This window comes from Rattus norvegicus, chromosome 11 (assembly GCF_021556685.1).
Source record: "Rattus norvegicus strain SHRSP/BbbUtx chromosome 11, alternate assembly SHRSP_T2T, whole genome shotgun sequence".
NCBI lineage: Eukaryota > Metazoa > Chordata > Mammalia > Rodentia > Muridae > Rattus > Rattus norvegicus.
This window is the reverse complement of record NC_141544.1, coordinates 97,118,029-97,137,821: the sequence shown is the minus strand read 5'-3', so window position 1 is coordinate 97,137,821 and position 19,793 is coordinate 97,118,029. Positions and strand designations below refer to the sequence as shown.

At 46.7% G+C, this 19,793-nt stretch overlaps 1 protein-coding gene and 1 pseudogene across 7 annotated transcripts in view; both read right to left on the bottom strand.

Annotated features, from left to right (window-relative positions):
* Positions 1–3,978: 3,978 nt before the first annotated feature.
* Lrrc74b (leucine rich repeat containing 74B) overlaps positions 3,979–19,793 on the bottom strand; it is a 19,153-nt gene continuing 3,338 nt past the window's right edge. For 3 of the 7 annotated variants that reach the window (NM_001432551.1, NM_001432552.1, NM_001432554.1), the window contains 5 exon segments: positions 3,979–6,787; positions 10,860–10,955; positions 12,453–12,531; positions 15,622–15,737; positions 16,688–16,797. In NM_001432551.1, coding sequence (NP_001419480.1) covers positions 6,641–6,787; positions 10,860–10,955; positions 12,453–12,531; positions 15,622–15,737; positions 16,688–16,797 — 548 coding nt within the window. In that variant the 3' untranslated portion in view covers positions 3,979–6,640. 7 annotated transcript variants of the gene reach the window in all.
* Positions 7,932–9,601, bottom strand: LOC103690759 (translation machinery-associated protein 16 pseudogene; annotated as a pseudogene).

Genomic DNA, 19,793 nt, shown 5'->3' with positions numbered 1-19,793 from the left:
AAGTACACTGTAGCTGTCTTCAGACACACCAGCAGAGGGCATCGGATCCCATTACAGATGGTTGTGAGCCACCATGTGGTTGCTGGGAATTGAACTCAGGACCTCTGGAAGAGCAGTCAGTGCTCTTAACCACTGAGCCATCTCTCCAGCCCACAGATCCTTTCTTAATAACAGGGCAGGCTTAGTCTTATTAAAAGGAACAAGCTTTTTTCTTACAAACTTGGGTTTAATTCATTTACCATTAAAAGGACAGAAGAGTTTTCTTTCTCTACGCAATAAAGATTGGAGCTCATTTTCCATCCAGAATGAGTGAGTTCTTTCTGCACTGGTGCTTGGTCTTTCCTCCATATGCATATGTAACTGTGGATGTGTGTGTAAGTATGTAATTGTGAGAAGGTATGCATGTGTGTGTAAGTATGTAATTGTGAGAAGGTATGCATGTGTGTGTAAGTTAATTGTGAGAAGGTATGCATGTGTGTGTAAGTATGTGATCAGGAGAATACATGCAAGCTGGACCCAACTGGTTTGAATGAAAATGGGCATGCATGAATCTATGTGAGTTTATGCATATTTGCTTATGTAAAAGTTTTTCCTTCTGTGAGCATGATTCTCTTCTGGTTCAATAGAAGTTTATTGCTCTGAAAGTCCCTCTCGCCTGGCAAGCCAGAGGCATCTGGACAAAAGGCTCTAGCAATTAACCCTTTACTTTATCTCCTGCTGTTTTAGGCTTAGGTGCTAAATGCCAGAGACTGCAGTTTCTGGCCTCAGAGGAACACAGAAGGCAGGTCAGCCACAGTAGCAAAATAACTTAGATAAGTAAACTCTTTATTATAATACAGCAACTCTAAATACTTCATAAGACAAAATTCTTACCCCAGGTCTTGTAAGACAAAATTACCCTCCACTCACCCTCTTCCTCCTCTGGGCCTCAAGGAGAACTGAGAAGAAAGAAGACCCTGTTGGGGCTGGACCCCAGCACGAAGCACCAATGAACATAAAAATAAATTAAGGGGGTTGGGGATTTAGCTCAGTGGTAGAGCGCTTACCTAGGAAGCGCAAGGCCCTGGGTTCGGTCCCCAGCTCCGAAAAAAAAAAAAGAACCAAAAAAATAAATTAATCTTCAAAAAGCAACAACAACAACAAAAGATTGAACTAAAGCAAGAAACTTACACAAAGTAGTGAATGTCGTCACGGTAATTTCCTGTGTTTGCTGTTGGCATACCTGGCCTAGTCTCTGAGGGTGCTGCAGTGGTGGTAGGTAAGAGAGGCAGTCACATGCCAGGGAAACGAAAAGGGGCTGGAGAGGTGGCTCAGCAGCTCACACCATTCTTGCAGAGGCCCGGTCTCACACAGCAGCTCCTACCTGTCTGTAACTCCAATCCTGCGGAATCCAACACCCTCTTCTGGCCTTACTGAGCACCAGGTACACTCAGTGTACGCAAGAAAACACGCCTACATCCACAATAAACTAAACCACAAGTAATTGTGAAAATCTGGAGACAGCTCAGGTGCAATGACAGCCACAACTGCAAAAGCGACGTTGGATCCTGTATGTCTGGCCCTAGCAACTTCTTTTATTAATTATTTTATTTATTTACATTCCAAATGTTGCCCCCTTTCTGGTTCCTCCTCTCAGAGTTCTTTACCTACCCCCTACCCTTTGCCTCTGAAAGGGTACAAATTAATCAATTAATTTGCCTTTCTTTGATACAGAGTCTCATTGCCTTGAGTCTCAAAAGGGATGTTTGGATTTTTTTTGAACTGTGTTAAGATTGTGAAAGACGTAGCAATGAATAGCCTAGTAAGAGCACCAGTGGAAGAGGAAGCCCTTGGTCCTGCCAAGACTGAACCCCCAATGAACGTGATTGTTGGGGGGAGGGCGGCAATGGGGGGAGAATGGGGGAGGGGAACACATTTCTAGAAGGGGAGGGGGATGGGTTAGGGGGAAGTTGGCCTGGAAACCAGGAAAGGGAATAACAATCAAATGTAAATAAGAAATACTCAAGTTAATAAAGATAAAAACAAAACAAAAAACAAAACAAACAAACAAAAAAAGATTGTGAAAGACTATGGGGCGTTTGAAGGGGGATCAACTGCATTTTATATTATGATATGCCCATGAGCCTATGGTAGCCAGGAAACGGTTTGAATGAGGATGACCTCCATAGGCTTGAATATTTGAATGCTTGATGTCCAGTTAATGGAACAGTTGGGAAATGTGGTAATTTTATGCCTATTGACTATACCTGGGATTAACTAAACCCCAGGCAGCTGGGCATAACTGTGGAGAGATTTTCCTTTCCTTTTTAAACAGGCAATGCACACTTTTATTCAGAATGTGTTTCCCCCACTATCTGCTTATTGGGCTTTTTCCCATTAGTTAATTAATTAATTAATTATTTGCCTCACATCCTGATCAGTGAGGGTTTTTTCTGGATTAGATTATTTGAGGTGGGAGACACAACCTAAATCTGGGCCACACCTTCTGGTGGGAGTCCTCATAAAAGGACCTGGAAGAAGGAGGCTTCTGCTTCTTGTCTGCTTCTGCCACCCTCCTGGTAAAGTCATGTACCCTGTTCGCTGGTGTTAGAACCTACTTCTCAACTACAATGTAAACTGAAGACTAGCAGCTCTGCGGGATGGCTATTGCACTCACACCAGATTGGGACTTCTGATTCATTCAATCTCAGGGCTCCTGGAATCTTATGTGTTGCTGTAAAATTAAAATAAAGTTTCTTTTACCCAGCACTAGGTCTGGCACCACAGTGCCCCAAGACATCTGTTAGATATTTACATCTCAGTCAGCAAAGCGTCTCACCCTCTTTCTCCATCCCATATCACACTGCCAATGGCTACTCTCTGAGCCCGGCAGCGATCTCTCCACCCATCTAGTTCCCAAGGCAGGTTGCCACCATGCCAGACATACACATCCCAATTCTCTGGTGGCCCAGTGTCTCCAGCCACCACACACTCTCTTGAACTCAATTAAATTGCCACATGAAAGAACACACAACACAATAACCTCTGATCCAATTGATAAAATATAATTGCCCACCTAAACATACAAAGCCCTGTACACATCCATCCCTTAAGAACATTCATAACAACCTGCAAATGTGCAGAGAGGAATCTTAACATCCACCTCCATGTTCTCTCCGCTGCTCTCCTCCCTCGCTCCAGTCTCCTCCCCCTCTAAAACTTTTCTCCCGCCCATCCTTCCTTCTCGTCCAATGACAGGCCTCATTCTATCGTCTACCTGCCTTCACCTGCATAATGACATCATCATCCTACACGTATGAAATAGTTTTATGAGTCCTGCTCCTTTAGAGAACGCTGACTAACACAGGTGTGGCACCGGAAGTTGAAGTGGTAATTTGTTAATCTGCTCTAAACTGCTCTGCAGGTGTGCAAGTGCTTCTGTTCACCCACCAAGATGCCCTGCATTTTCGAGTGAAAGGCACACACACACACACACACACACACACACACACACACACACACACTGGCTGAATTTTAATATGCCTTAAACAGGGCAATGGCTGGGCACTTCCAAACCTCTCTGCAGCTAACACACTCTCCTCTCCAATATTCCCGAGTTATTTCTTACTGAAATTTATATTTTATCTCTGCTATCCCAGACCCATTCTGGGGCCACTCTTCCCTGATTCTCACATGGCTGGTTCTCTGTCTTCCACAGCTCTCAAACTTGTATCCTTCTTCTTGTGGTCCTGCCTCTGTCTCTCTGCCCAGCAACTGGCCACCAGCAACTTTATTTACCAACTAGAGCCAACTGTGGCCAGGGACCCTCAGCATCTTACAAGCAGCTGTGCAGATTCCCATGTGATTTGTGGAACCAAATTAACACAAATAACATTAGATTCCAATCCACAACAAGAAGTGGCTCTGGACTTATAAGGCTCGAAGTGAGTCTTAACTACCAGGAGACCCCCACACCCCAACTGAGACACAAGAACGGAGTTCAGTGCAAATGCAAGAGGTTTATTTTACAGCACGTCAGGGTCGACCTTCAATCAGCCCCTCATGGCAAGTGACTAGAAGGTGACCCTGAATGGCTATAACAAGCAGTTTTTATACTTTTTATGGGTACAGGTTACATCAGCAAGGTTACAGTTTAAACTTACTGGCTGAGCATATTGACCGTTAAGTCTATTGGCTAGCAAGCATATGGCATGCATTTGAACTCTATCTAGGACCAGAGGGTCAGGTGACTATCATTTGGTACATTCTGTGCTTTTTCAAGAATGTCCCTGCTCCTCCTGAGAACTGTAGGTGGAGAATGGAACTTCCAAGGTGGGAAGCTTGTACTTGGCCTAATCTTGACCTGTAAGGCTGGCGAAAGCCCTTAGGGTCCTTCACAGGAATTCTATAACCCACCTACTTTCTACCAGGTCAAGCCTCAGGAGGTCAGGTTATTTGTGGAGATTTGACTGAAGTCCAGGAACTCAGTCCTGTAGTTATTTTTCCAGTTCCAGAATGTATAATTGGGATGGACAGACTTAGAAGTTGGTTGGCATTATTGTCACATTGATTCCCTGACCTGTGGAGTGACAGTTATTATGGTTGGGAAGGCCAAATGGAAGCCTCTGGAGTTGCCTCTGCCAGTGAACACAGTGAATTAAAGACAGTATCATGTCTCAGGAGGAATGGCAGAACTCTGTGCCACTCTCAAGGACTTGAAAAGTGCCACCACATCTCTATGCCACTCTCCTTTTTTTTTCTTTTTTTTTTCAGAGCTGGGGACCGAACCCAGGGCCTTGTGCTTGCTAGGCAAGTGCTCTACCACTGAGCTAAATTCCCAACCCCTCTATGCCACTCTCCTATATGTCCAGGGCAGAAGACAGATGGATCATGCAAAATGACAGTTGAGGATTGCAAACTCCATCAAGCAGTGACTGACTGCAGCTGCTGTACCAGATGTGCTGCCCTTACTTGAGCAGATGAACACATCTCCTGGCACATGGAATGCAGCTATTGATCTAGCCAATGACCTTTCCTTGGTGCCTGCCCATAAGGACCACCAGAAGGGATCTGCGGTCACTTGACAATGACAGCGGTATACATTTACAGCTTTACTTCAAGGATATATTAACCCTCTAGCTCTGTGCCATGACTTTATTTGAAGGTTTCTTGGTCATCTGTCTGTTCCACAAAATATCACAGTGGTTCACTTTTTTTGACAACAGTATGCAGCCTAACAAGTAAGCAGAAGGTAGTAACTACTTTGGACTTGCGGTCATGAAGTTCCCATTATGATCTGAGGATTATCTGACCTGACCAACCAAACCATAAAAATAGGACATGCACAGCAGCAATCCATTATCAACTGAAAGTGATACACACACACACACACACACACACACACACACACACACACACAGAGGAATGATAAGGCCCAAGGAGGTCTTAGGGCACAAGCAAGTTGCTTTCAGGGGTTGCCTAAACACCTACGGTTTCTGTTCCTGTTACAATGCTGTCTTCTCTCAAGCAGTTATCTGCAGCCTCATGAGGCGTGCACATGACCAATTAACTGAGGAAGGTTTAAGCAGGCATCACTCAGGAGTGAAGAGCTGTAGCATTTCAACCCCTTTCTGAGACAGTTATGAGAGACACTGGAGAAGCAAAGTCTTCACAGTAAACAGAATTTTGGGCAGTACGCGTGGCCATTTGTTTTGTTTGCAAGAAGTGGCCAGGTGTATGATTGTTCATTGACTCATGGACTGTAGCCAATGGGACTGGCTGGATTGTCAGGGACTTGGAAAGAGCATGATTGGAAAATTGGTGAAATAGACATTTGGAGACAAAGTATGTGGCTAGATCTCTTTTCTACAGGATCTTGCTACATATACCCCTGTCTGGTCTTAAGTCACCATGCTTCTTCTGACTCAGTCTCCAAAGGGCCAGAGTAACAAGCATGTGTCACCAACTCTATCTATCTATCTATCTATCTATCTATCTATCTATCTATCTATCTATCTACCTACCTACCTACCTACCTATCTATCTATCTATCTATCTATCTATCTATCTACCTACCTATCTATCTGACTGTCTGTCTGTCTGTCTGTCTATACACACACATACATATTGAGACACTTATGGTGTGCTAGAATTACAGGCACACATCATCATGCTTCTTTATACGATGGTGCAGAATCAACCAAGAGTTTCCTGTATGCCAGGCAAACACTCCTGAGTCATACACCCTGGCCAATCAGCAGTAGCTTCTATGCAGCTCCGGTTGTTTCTGTAGAGCGAATTAGTGAGTTGACTTGACTGAAGCCCATGGGTGACTTTAGAACTCGGAATGTAACGATCAGTTGCTTTCCAATGGGTTGTGGCAGTTTGTCTTCTTTCGAGAAGAGCTTGGGGATTCCATTTGCACATCTCCTTTATGTTTTGTTTAACAGGGTCATCGGAACATGAACCTCTGGATGATACAGACATCGTTAACCTTGTGTTCAGCGTTGTTCATGGGCAGATTTTGGTTGAATGAAATGAACCACAGCAAATGAAGCCAGATGATGGACGATGCCAGAGAGCAGAAAGGAAGATACACGTGTTGGTACACATACTGAACGGGCAGCAATGTGAATGTTAAAGTTGCGTATTAGAGGTGAGACTAGAGCCACTTGGTGCAGATGACAGCTGGGATGGTGGCTTGTGGCCAGTCTTTTCTTCTGGAAGTGCAGTGCTTTATACAGAGTCCTGGAAAAGCTTCGCTCATGGAGCTGGCGAGCTCATCGCACTCTCTGCTTACTTGGATACCCTAAGAGACAATTGGTACATGGTTATCATCCTTCTAAGGATTCACTTATTTCCTCTCTGTGGATGACAATCTCATGGCCCCACTCCTCCAACTATTAAAATAGGGAAGTAAACGGTGACCCTCGGAGGCTCATATACTTTCATATTTGATCCCCAGTTGGTTAAATTGTTTGGGAAAGGATTAGGAGGTCTGGCTCTTTTGGAGGAGTTGTGTCACTAGACGGTTTTCAAACTCCCACCTCATAACCAACGAGCTCTCCCCCTGCCTTCCACTTACGAATGAGGAAACTCCAACGCCATGCCTGCCTGCCTGCTCCCTGCCATGATGACCGTGGACTCACCGTCACTCTCTGAAACCATGAGTCCACAATTAAATGTCTGCTTTTTATAAGTTGCCCTGGTCATGGCGTTTTGTAAGAAATACAAAAGTGATTAAGATAGGTGTGTTCAATTTCCTGATCTGGCTTTCTTACACGAGGGTATGCTGTTTGGTAACTACATTTAATCTATGTGTAGCTTTTGATTCATTTTTGTTTGTTTGTGCTTTGAGGCGAGGTCTCTAGTGCAGTCTGGCCTCAAGCTCGCTATGTGGTCGATGACAGCCTGAACCTATTCTGAACTGTGCAGTCCCACACCTGCCTCCAAGTGCTTGAGTTGAACCCTAAAAAATTAAACCAATGGGTTGAAGAGAAGCAGTGCTGATGGAGCCTCTTCTCTTTCCTATTTTATTATTATTATGTGTGTGTGAAGTTTTTCATTGCACATATGTCTTTCACCACATCCATGTCTGGAAGATGGCATCGGATCCCCTGGGACTGGAGTTATGAATGGTTGTGAACCACTGTGTGGGTGCTAGGAACTGAACTCTGAAAGACCAACCAGTGCTCTTATCTGCTGAGCCTCCAGCTCTCACGTGAGCCCTTTCTACAGTTTTATCATCTCAGGCCACGTTGCAAATTTTAAGTAGTTTCTATTTATGTTTCTTTTTTTCTTTTTCTGCAGATAATTACTAAAATAAACTTATTTGTGTGTGTGCCCATGCGCACCTCCCATGGCATGCATGCGGACGTTGGAAGAAACTTTGTAGCATCTGTTCTCTTTAACCCGTGGGTTCTCAGAACCAAACTTCAGCAGTCAGGCTTGGCTGCAAGCCACCTCGTGCTGAACCATCTCACTAGCCCACACAGAAATGACTATTTCCACAGTCAGTGAGTAGGACATGAGGCGTCTCACGTATTTCAGTGAGGGCTGACAGGCACTGCAGTCATTTCTTCATCGTGTCACTTGCTGGTTCCAGTTTCCCATCTGTAGTGTCTCCAGTTTCCCCTGTTCTAATTCTCCTAAATCCCTTTCTATATTTAAAATATTTTTCTGTTTGCGCTTCTTAGGAACTGCATCAGTAGCACAGAGTTTCCTCATTTTGATGTTTGGCAATTTCGTTGATCAAAATCCCATTCCCGGAAAGTCTGCAGAGTATTAGAATCTAAAATGTCTGGGATCAAAGTCATAGCCTTCCTAGTGCTGCTGCTCCCGCTCCATAGTCTGCTTGATGACAGCCTCCTGGCAGTGGTGCCGCGTCCCCTGCCTGTCCTTGATGCTGTTGTGTAACTCAGTCTGCTCCAGCTCACTGCTGAACCGATCCGAATACCTCTCAAGTAATGCCCAGGCATCTTTCTTTGAATATCTCGGGGGGTTTTGTATCCAGATGACTGTGAAACCACTGAAGTTTGTCACCAATAAGTTTTTGAGATGCGAGGCCCTCTCTGTCTTCAGTCTTTCCTTCTTGTCTTGTTTGTGAGACACACTTGTAACACAGCTGCTTTTCTACTGTACAGATGGATGACTTTTTTTTTCCTATCCTACTATTTTTCCTGTTAGTCCTTTAGGCACGGCAATGTCCTGGCCACCCAGGCCCTGCAATGTTCAGATGTGACAATTTCACAGAGGGTAGGACAGCCGCTCCCAAGTTCACTCCCTTCCAAATGCATGTGGGTCCTCTGTTTATGTTTCTTGAGACAAGGTTTAAAATCTTTTAAAGTAGAAAATGAGGGAAGACTGGGGATGTCTGAGCAGGTAAGCTACTGGCTGCTCTTGCACAGGACCTAAATTTGATTCTCAGCCTGGCATGACAGCTCACAAGAGCCAGTAGCTCCAGTTCTAGAGATCTGGCGCCCTCTTCTGGCCTCTTTGAGCACCAGGCATGCAAACAGTGAACATACATACATACATACATACATACATACATACATACATACATACATACATGCAGGAAAAATACTCATAATAAAAACAAATAAACCGGGGTTGGGGATTTGGCTCAGTGGCAGAGCGCTTGCCTAGGAAGCACAAGGCCCTGGGTTTGGTCCCCAGCTCCGAAAAAAAAGAACCAAAAAAAACAAAACAAAACAAAAAAAAAAAACAAATAAACCTAAAGATTACACACTTATTAATGGATATAAGATGTTATTATGTTGCCAAGACTTCTCTGGAGCAATCCCCTGCCTCATTCAAAAGGCAGGATTCAAGGTACACTTCACCACGGCAGTTTTCTCTCATGTCCCACTTCCACATAATGATAAAACTTTGACTTGATCTGTAAGCACAGCCCTCAAAGCTGAAGATAAGATCTAGGCTAGTCAAACTGACAGCAGGCGAAGAGTTGAGTCTGAGGACATAGGGGGAAGTTGCAGCTGCAACCTGGCGGCTGTAACTCCTGACAAGACAAAATGCCCTTTATGCTTAAACATCCTACGGCTACAGTTAGGATGTCTCTACTGTACCAGACATGGAGATACTGGGGGTCGTTCCCACACATGTGCACTAACTAGGAGTCTCTATCCTAAAGACCCCCATATCATCATAATATCACTTGCCCTGTGGCCTTGACATGGACCTTTTGGTGAACTTTTCTAGAATATCTTGGTGTCTTAGTCACTTAGTTCACTATTGCTGTGAAGTAATACCGTGACCAAGGTAACTTATAAAGAAAACATTTCAATGGAGCTCACAGGTCTGGAGGCTTAGAGTTCATGGTCATCAAGTGAAGATTATAGCTGCAGGGAGAGAGAGGGGGGAAGAGAGAGGGAGAGGGAGAGAGAGCATGCTAACTGCGAATCTCGAAGCCCAGCCCCAGTGACACACCTCAGCAAATAGTTCCACAAGCTGGAGACTAAGCATATGAGCCCATGGGGAGCATTCTCATTTAAACCACTGCACTGTACCCCTGGCCCCGACAGGTTTTTGGCTATATCATGACACAAAATGCATTTAGTCCAACTTCAAAAGTTCCCATAGTCTTTAAGTCTCAAAACTGTTTAAAGCCAGGTGTGGCAGTCTGCTTTTAATCCCAGAATTTGGAGACAGAGGCAAGCAGATCTATATGAGTATATAAAAAAGTATGCAAGACAAGCCTGATATACAGAGTGACTTCCAGGACAGCCAGGGCTATGTAGAGAGATTCCATCTCAAAATAAAATAAAATAAAACACTCTTTCAAAATCTGGCCGGTTGTGGTGGCGCACACCGGTAGGATTTGCTGAAGGAGGCAGGGGCAGGCGATCACGAGTTCGAGGCCAGCCTGTGCTACACATTTTGGGGTTGGGGATTTAGCTCAGAGGTAGAGCGCTTGCCTAGGAAGCGCAAGGCCCTGGGTTCGGTCCCCAGCTCTGAAAAAAAAAAAAAAAAAAAAAGAACCAAAATCTGAAGTCCTTCAGAGACTCAGTCAGTCCCTTACTTGTAACCCTCTATAAAATAAATTTTTAAATTGTATATTTCCAACATACAATGGTACAGAGTCGGGGGTGGCTTTCTGACACATATGGTTGGAATGCCAAATCTATCAGACAGTTCATCTGGGCAGGGCACTGCAACCAACTCCCTCCACCCCCATCCCTCTAATGTGAACATTTCAGTAGCTCGCAGAGCCTCTGGAAGCTCCCAGATGTGGCTAACAAGAAGCTCTTACAGGGGGTTGGGGATTTAGCTCAATGGTAGAGCGCTTGCCTAGCAAGCGCAAGGCCCTGGGTTTGGTCCCCAGCTCCGAAAAAAAAAAAAAAAAAAAAAGAAGCTCTTACAGACACATCCAGTAGTTCTAGGCCAGACGATTTGTTGCTCCGGACAGACTTAAGGAGGCCGACACAGCCATCGCTGCAAATAGGATTCTTGGAAATCTAAGGAAGATGCACACGATATAACACTCGACCTTTTGTCATGACGTCCACAGTCCTAGCACTCAGGAAGAGTGAGCAGGAAGACTAACAATTCCATAGTCATTACCAAGAAGCCAGTCTAGGGGCTGGAGAGATGGCTCAGGTGATTTTTCTCAACCAGAAACACATCCTGCTATGAACCTTCTATTCTGTTGTTTTTAGTTTAATTTAGTTTTGTTTTTAGCATTTACTTATTTTATGTGTATGTGGACCTGAGTCTATAGATGTAACAGGGTGTCAGATCCTCTGGAACTGGAGTTCCATCTTCCAGAGGACCCGAGTTCAGGTCTCAGTATCTGCACAGTGGTGTTCAACGGTCTGTAAGACTAGTCTCGGGGATCTGATACCTTGTTCTTGCCCATACATGTGGCACATAGACATACATGCAAGCAAAACACTCAAACACAAATAAATCTTTAAAAAAAATTCAAACAAGCAACACACACACACACACACACACACACACACACACACCCCAAAGGTACTGGAGAGGTGGCCCAGCAGTTAGGACACTCGCTTCTTTTATACAGGACCCAGGTTCAGAACACTCCAGTTCCAGGGGATCTGACATCTGTTACATCTATACACTCAGGTTACTCATACACATAAAATAAGTAAATGCTAAAAACAAAACTAAATTAAACTAAAAACAACAAAGTAGAAGGTTCATAGCAGGACGTGTTTCTGGTTGAGAGAAACCATCAGGTATTGGGAAGCCTGGTGAGGAGGGAGGGTCCAACAGGGAACTCTCTGCAGAGATGGAGGAGAGAAGGGTGAGCTCTGGGCCCAGGTGGCCTTGGTTTACCTTAAGAAGGAGGTAGTTCAACCTGTAGGATTCTGGGACTCACTGTGACTTGGTGATTGCCTAGCAGGTGGCTGAAAATGTGGACCAGAGCTAGAAATAGGTCTTGGTTCCAGTGTCGCAGGAGGTGAAATTGTTGATGAGAGAAGCTAGGAGTGGGAATCCGAGGACCACGCAGAGCCAGGTACACCCATCCCCCATGTTGGAGATACTCCCTACTTCTCAGCTCCCTGACCCACACACGTTGGTACAGCTGAGACCTGCTCTGCCTCCCTGGACTCCTTCCTTTCTGTCTCTGCTATTGCTGTGTCTAGGGTCCCCTCTCGTCACCAGCAAACCTGAAGAAAGGAACCTCTGACGCTGAGTTCCTGCAAGGACGGGAGTATTTACAGGGGAGAAGATGAGAGTAAGTCAAGGGGCTGTGCTTTTGTGAGGCAGAGAAAGGACCTCAAGGAATTGGCACAGCAGCTGGAAAAGAGTGGAAAAGAGGAGCAAGAGGTGGAAAGGGGTCTTACAAAGCCAGGAGGCCCCTCCGAGAGAGCTTCATCTGGACTCAGGAGCTGTGTCTGCGGTGAGGGACTGGTGGGAGAAAGGACTGCATGAAAAGACACCGGGCCAGTCTGCACTGGAGCCCCCCTTACCAAGCTCGAACTTACAATCAGAACCCGAAGTGTTTGGTTGACTTGAAGACCCAACCCCAACTTCAGGGCTCCTGACGTGGAGATGCGGTTGTTTCTGCAACAAGAGAGGCATATGTGTCACAGTTAAAACATGAAATCAGCCTCGGAGCCCGGGGATGGACGGACGGATGAATCAAATGCACGTGTACACTCAACAGAGTCTATTCAGCCATGAAGGAGAAGGAAGCGTTGTGTCGTTTGAAGTGAATGGATGGAACAGGAGGGCACTGTGTTAAGGGAAATAAGCCAGACAGAGAATGTGGAGAACAAATATTCTCTCCTACACAAACACTAACACTAACAGCCTGGGGAATAAACTCTAGCAATTCTTAGTGACTGGGAAGAATACAAAGAGGAGAAAAGTAAAATAAACTAATGGAGGCTAGATGGGGTCAGTGTGCTCTGCAGGCATGTATGGGGCTATCCCATCGAACCCTTGGAGGGTAGCAAGGTCAGTAAGGAAAATAGGCCCGTTTCACAGTGGCTTTCCAGGTCACACGCTCAGTGCCGCAGAGCCCCTGCCTGATTTGCTATTGCATCTGGCAGCCTGAGTTTCTGAGCACAGCCCTCCACTCGTGCCCAGTCCCCAGTCAACATCTAAAAGCTGTGTGTGCTGCCCCACGGTGGCAAGCACACTTAGAGTGTCCTCCCCCTCCTTCCCCCCCTCCCTCTCTCTCTCTCTCCCTCTCTTACATATTCCAGGCTAATCTGCAATTCCCAGTATAACTGAGGATGACCTTGAACTTTTGGCTTTTCTCGCTTCTACTTCCTAAGTGCTGGGTTTGCATGTGTGAAGACGCTGGAGTTTGAGACTGGAAAGGCCCCTGTGTGCTATTTGCACAGTAGCTCCCCAAGGGGCCTAGAAAACAGTGATGCTGCAACACCAGCAGCAACCAAGTCCCGGGTTACATTTCAGAACGGAGCAAAGACTCCACCACTGATTGGAAATATCTTGGCTGAGAATCCGTGAGTGTCAGTTGGGGCTGCAGAATCAGCTGTGGTTGTCAAAGAGGATGGGGCTAGACAGTGAACTCTCTGCTCACTGGGACAATAGAGTGCTGACCCCTGGGGATGAAGAATCAGCTACAGTGACAGATCAGCTGGGCATGGCGGTACATGCCTTTAATCCCAGCACTTGGGAGGCAGAGGCAGGTGGATCTCTGTGACTTCAAGGCTAGTTTGTTTACACAGCAAGTTCCAGGGCAGCCAAGACTACACAAAAAACCCTGCCCCCCCCCCAAAAAAAAAACTAACCAACAAACAAACAAAACAAAAACGAATAAGTAAATAAGCAAACAAGATTAGCACAACTGAGGGAGGCCTTCAGTGTTTCAGAGACGAAAAGGAAGTATTCCCTCAGGGTCAGCCCCAGAAGCTGATCTAAGTAGGCTACGCTTCAAGCGGCAGGACTTGGCAGTATCAGAAGTGGCGTCCATGCAGTGCTGGTTTTGAAGGCACGGGGGATCCAGCACCTTGACTGAGGAGGCCCCGCAGAGCAGCTGAGGCTTCACATCTTGTGTTAAGGGTCCCTGAGGTGAGGCCTCAGGTACGACGGAGACCTCAGAATATTTGAAATGTCAGGACTGCAATGTCGACCAAGGAGAGAGCAGGTGCTGTGTGGAGTCAGTCTAGGGAGGCAAGCACTTGTGTTGCAGATGGCAAAGCTATGCACACAGGGCTGCCTAAGCCCTCAGGAGCCTGCTATGAGCCTCAGATGCTGGACATGGCCACAGCATGGCCTTCACACCATTGGACTTTTACTTTTGATCGTTTTTAATTCCCCAGTTTTTCCCACTTGGAATAAGACTACTTAAGTATGTAGCTTGCTTTTGATTTTATAGGAATCTAGTTACAGACTCTGGATTTTTAAAGTTTTTTTTTTTTATTTTTAAAATTATGTTTGAGTGCAAGCCCCTGAGGAGCTCAGAAGAAGCCATAAGGTCCCTGGGGCTGGCCTTGCAGGGATTGTGAGCCATCTGATATGGGTTCAGAGACCAACTTGGGTCCTCTGAAAAAGCAGGGAATGCTCCAAACCCCCAAACCATCTCTCCATCCCCAGGAGACTTTGGTTTTTAAGAAGACTTCGAACTTTTAAAGAGACCTTGGATGTTTAAAGTGCTGGAATCTTTTAAAATTGTGCGTGTGAGCATTTTCCATATGTCTCCCTGCTGCTCAGATCAGACGAGAGCTTTGGATCCTCTGGAACTAGAGTTATGGACTATTGTGAGCTACCATACGATTGCCAGGAACCAAACCTGGGTCCCTTGCAAGAGCAGCAAATGCTCTTAGACACAGAGCCATCTCTCCAGCCCAGTATTGGAACTTTTTGTTTTTTTAAGATTTATTCATTTATTATATATAAGTACACTGCAGCTATCTTCAGACACACCAGAAGAGGGCATCAGATCTCATTACAGATGGTTGTGAGCCACCATGTGGTTGCTGGGATTTGAACTCAGGACCTCTGGAAGAGCAGTCAGTGCTCTTAACCACTGAGCCATCTCTTTAGCCCAGTATTGGAACTTTTAAGGACTCTATTTTAAATGTAAAGTGAAGAGGAGGCCTTGGGGACCAAGGATGGAAGAATCATAGCCTAAAGTGTGCCAAGTTAATGGATGGCTTGTACCGTCAGCTTTTATTGTTAATTTGACACAATCCAGGTGCCAGGAAGAGAGCCTCCAGGGAGGAGTCATCTCTACCAGCTTGGCCTGCAGCATGCCTTTGAGATCAGCTTGACTGTTAATTGATGCAGGAAAACTAACTCTGGATGTGGGTGGCACAGCAAACAGTGTCTAAGGGGAGAAAGCTGTGGAGACAGCAGGGAGCAGCAGCAGGGCGCATCCCCGTCCTTCACCATGCATGTGAGCAGATGCTCTGAAGTGCCAACCACAACCCATGTTACGAGTCCATACGATGCTGCTGGGACACGAAGTCACAGCCTTCACACATGCCGGACCAGACTCGGCCAACCAAGCTGCATCCCAAGCCCCCAAGCAACAACCCTGAAAGAGGAGGACAGAGCCGAGTGCTGCAGGATTGAGGTTCGGGCCGCACGATGCACTGTGAACAGCAGCCAGATCACCGAGCGTGGCCCTCAGAGCCCCTGCGCTTGTGCCCGTGCACAGCAAGAACCCCCGTTCCTCACCTCATATTTAATTCTTCTAACACATTGTTGACCCTGAGGGCCTCGCCTACCGCACAGGCGCCAGAGTCTCCAAAGCCATTGTGAGAGATGTCTAGGACCTTCAAGAATATATTTGCCTAGAACACAAAGAACAAAGACACGAGCTTGCATCTCACGGTGCAGAAAGCAACAGAGCCAGGCCCACAGTGTGGAAGCAAGGCAGTCTGAGCAATGACTAAGGAGGGAGAGCAGAGGTCCTGAAACAGAGTTAGTAAGAACGCTCGGGCCAAACAACTTGAAGGTCAGCAGAGGATGATGACTGGTCGGCTATGGATACTTCTCAGAGATGAGGTGCAGTGACCAGATTCACACCTATGGGAAAATGCCTAAGGAAGGCATCCTGGGGCATAGAAACAGCATGGGCCCATTGACTTTGTGGCAGGGTGCTGTGTGAAACCTGTGATGGGTCAAGAGTGAGTGTTCTGGGGGCTGGGGATTTAGCTCAGTGGTAGAGCGCTTACCTAGGAAGCGCAAGGCCCTGGGTTCGGTCCCCGGCTCCGAAAAAAAAAGAACCAAAAAAAAAAAAAAAAAAAAAAAGAGTGAGTGTTCTGGCCTGCCACCTTCTGGGGCAGGAGTCCCAGCAGTCAGGCCCTGTAAGAAGGGAAGGTGGTGACTGTCATTTCCTAAGGCCCTTGTCACTGGGGACAGTGAAGATGCCTCATGAACCCTGCAGGGCTTGATCAATACATTTCCATGGTCTGTACACTTGCAGGGAAGCAATAAGGGGTGTGGAAAAGCATCGGCGTGTGCCAACAGTGATGTCACCAGACAGCACGGACGTCCCCTACAGTTGAATGTGATTTCCAGAGGAGGCAGCTGACATTTAGCTGTGGACCCCTTAGGAAATGACATGAGAGTAAGTGAAGTGTGTTATCATTAGGGGCAGGAAAACAGGTCGTCAAAGATGCACATGTGAGTCGTGCTGAAAAGGGCTAAGGTTCATTTCTGAAGAGTTTTAACATCAAGAACTGGCTCAGGGAAAACTTCCCAAAGGACTGGCAGGGCCGCCTAGATGAGCGTCTCATACCTCCAGGCCTCTAGCAAATGCAATGGCTCCCAGGCCTCGAAGGTGATTCCAACTCAGGTTAAGCTCTGTGAGTCCGGTGTTTTCTGCCACCGCAGGTCCAAGTGTCTCTCCTGAGGAGCGCCAAGAGATTTTATAGCAACGACCAAACAAACAAACAAACAAACACCATCACAACAACAAGTTCAAAAATGACCTGATGCTCACCATGTGCCAGAATTTCAGATGTGCAGTAGGATCACAAAATCCAGTATATACCGGGATTACCTTCAAGGAACATGCATGTGCGTGTGTGTGTGTGTGTGTGTGTGTGTGTGTGTAGGGCCTTGTCCTACAACACAGACAGGTCTAGAAGGCACCCGGACTGGCCTTGAACTCTGGACTATCTTGTTGTCACCTCCATTGTGCTGACAGTACCCCCGAGTGGCACTATGCCCAGTAAAGAATCCACGCGTGACTGGGAAGATAGGAACTTAAACTAATGAGATTCCGGCTATTCTAATCTGCAAACGAGAAAGGGTAGAAATGCAGTGGTTGGGTTGGTGGGGTCTGGACGTGAGGATAGAACAGGTCAACAGGATCAAGAGATCCACATGAGTGCACGCATGGTGGAGAGAGGGGGAAAAGCGGCTGCACGGATGCTGGAGTTGGGGAGAGGCAGGAGTAAGCAGGTGCACCAAGATAGGAAGTAAAGGACACTTGAGGGAGTCCTTGACGCTAAGCCAAGAGCTCCGGTGCTAAGTGTGGTTGAGGGCATACAATATTGGCCGGAGGCTTGCTGAATACCCCAGCGAGATTCCTATTGGCTAGTGAGCACCAGCAGAGCCGGCCCTCCAAGTCAGGAGTTGCTAAAGGAAGTGGGTGGAGCTATGACAGATTCTCTGGCCCGCTCCTGGGCAGGGGTGGAGCCATGACAGAGTCCAAGCCGTCTTCCGTCTTCCGCTTTGTGAGAGCTGGCAGGTGTGACTTGCTGCCGGTTCTCCACAGCTGCAGCTCCATCCGTGTCTCACTCTGGTTCTCCATGTTGGTACCCCGTTATCCACCTGGCCAGACAAGTCTCAGCCTCGTAACCTGGGTTTGCAGATTTTGTCCCAGCTGGGTGGACTCCCTCAGAAGCCATGTTTTTACTGTTCCACCTTCTAGTTTTGTCCTCCCCTAAGTCCTCCCCGACTTTGAACTTATTTTGCTGGGTTGATCTCTGTGGCCAGACTAGGGTCCCTTGGGAATAAAATTTGGACTCTTATTATCTTAGCTGTTAGAGAAGAAAAGCTGGTATGAAGTGCTCAGAGGGGCTGGGTGTGATGGCCCGCTCTTATTATCGGAGCATACAGAAGGCTGAGGCAGGAAGATTCTTAATTCAAGGCCAATGTGAATGCTGTAGTGAATTCCAAGCTATCCAGGACAGCACAGTGAGACCTGGCCTCAAAAAAACAAACTAAAAGGAACTAGATCAAACCAAGGAAACGTGTATGTGTGTGTGTGTGTGTGTGTGTGTGTGTGTGTGTGTGTGTGTGTATGTTTGTGTGTGTGTGTGTGTGCATGTGTGCGTGTGTGTGTGTGTGTGTGTGTGTGTGTGTGTGTGTGTACAGAGTGCTCCCAGACACCTGCTTGGCTAGCACACGCATCAGCAGACATATTAGCACTTCCACTGACAACTCTAGGTTCCAGATACAGGAGTCCCCACCTTTCCTGGACACTGGGAAAGTGGGAAGAGGACAGCAGGTGTCCTATAGCCCCCTCCTTTCTACTGAGGGTGAGGCTTACTCTTCCACTGGTCTGTAATAGTAACACTTTACCTATGTGACCCACCCATCAACCATCCTGTGAGGCCCACACCTGAGGTAGGTTCTCCATTGGCACGGATGGTGTCACTGCTCAGTAACAGCCTCAGATCCCCACTTAAAGGAACGAAATAGACGGAGTCTGCCCTTTCTCCCCTGTATACAGATCCCAGCCTCTGTGTCGCTTGCCTGCTCCAGTTTGTAACTTACATAGTAAGGCACCCCAGAGGTCCTCCAGTACCGTAAAAGCTTGCTCCCTGGGCTGCCCAGGTGACTCAGCACTGGTTACTCCTGCAGAGGATCCAGGCTGGATTCCCAGCACCCACATGCCATCTAGCAGCTGACAGATGACTGTAACCTCAGTTTCAGGGGATGTGATGCCCTCTGCTGACCTCCACGAGAACCGACACAGATTTAAGTGCAGGCAAACACTCATAAACATGGAATAAAATACAGCCTTTTCTACAAACGCTTGGTCCTCAATATTGGGATGCGGCAGATGAAAATATATAAAGGTATTAGGCACTGGGGGTTCCCCTCAGGAGATCATGTGACCCCAGTCTCTTCCCATTCACCAGCTGAATGGCTGTCTCTTCTCTAATGCTGGCTCAGCTACAGGCCAAACCGTCAAAAGCTGAACTCTCCAAAACTATGAGCCTCAAATGCATTATTTCCCTTTATAAGATGGCTGCTCGAGACATTACAGTAGCAGCAAGCTGACTACTTAGTTCTCAAGTCCCAGAGACACAGGCACAGTTTGTCAAAACTGACATGAGCTGCTCCTTTACTTCCATGGACTTCCCACAATGGTTTTCTTAGAAGACGATTGGTTTTAGCAGGCAAACTCCAGAGCCAAGGTTAGCACTGCTCCACTTGATTGTTTAAGCAGCTTGGGACAGGTCAAAAATCCCAAAACTCCTGTGAGACAGTTGTTCTGGAACATCCACTACAATGTGGATACAATGGGCATCTAAGAATTCCTTTCGGGTGCTAGAGAAGTGTCTGAGAAGCTAAGAGCACCAGCTGCTCCTTAAGAGGACCCGAGCTCAGTTCCCAGCGCCCACACTTGCTGGCTGATGACCATCTGCTATTTCTAGTGCATAGGATGGGATGTCCTAGCCTCCACAGGCACCCACGCATATGTCTCTCTCTCCCTCTCCCCCACCTCCCCAAATGTTTAAAAAGAAGAATTTGCTTCAGCTGATCCAGGGCCTGAGTGGCCCTTTTATGTTACCAGGCTGCCCCAAGTCTCTAGGCTCAACTGATCTTCCGCGTAGCTGAACTACAGGTCTGCCTAGCTCTGATTTGTACAGTCGATTGTCACATTT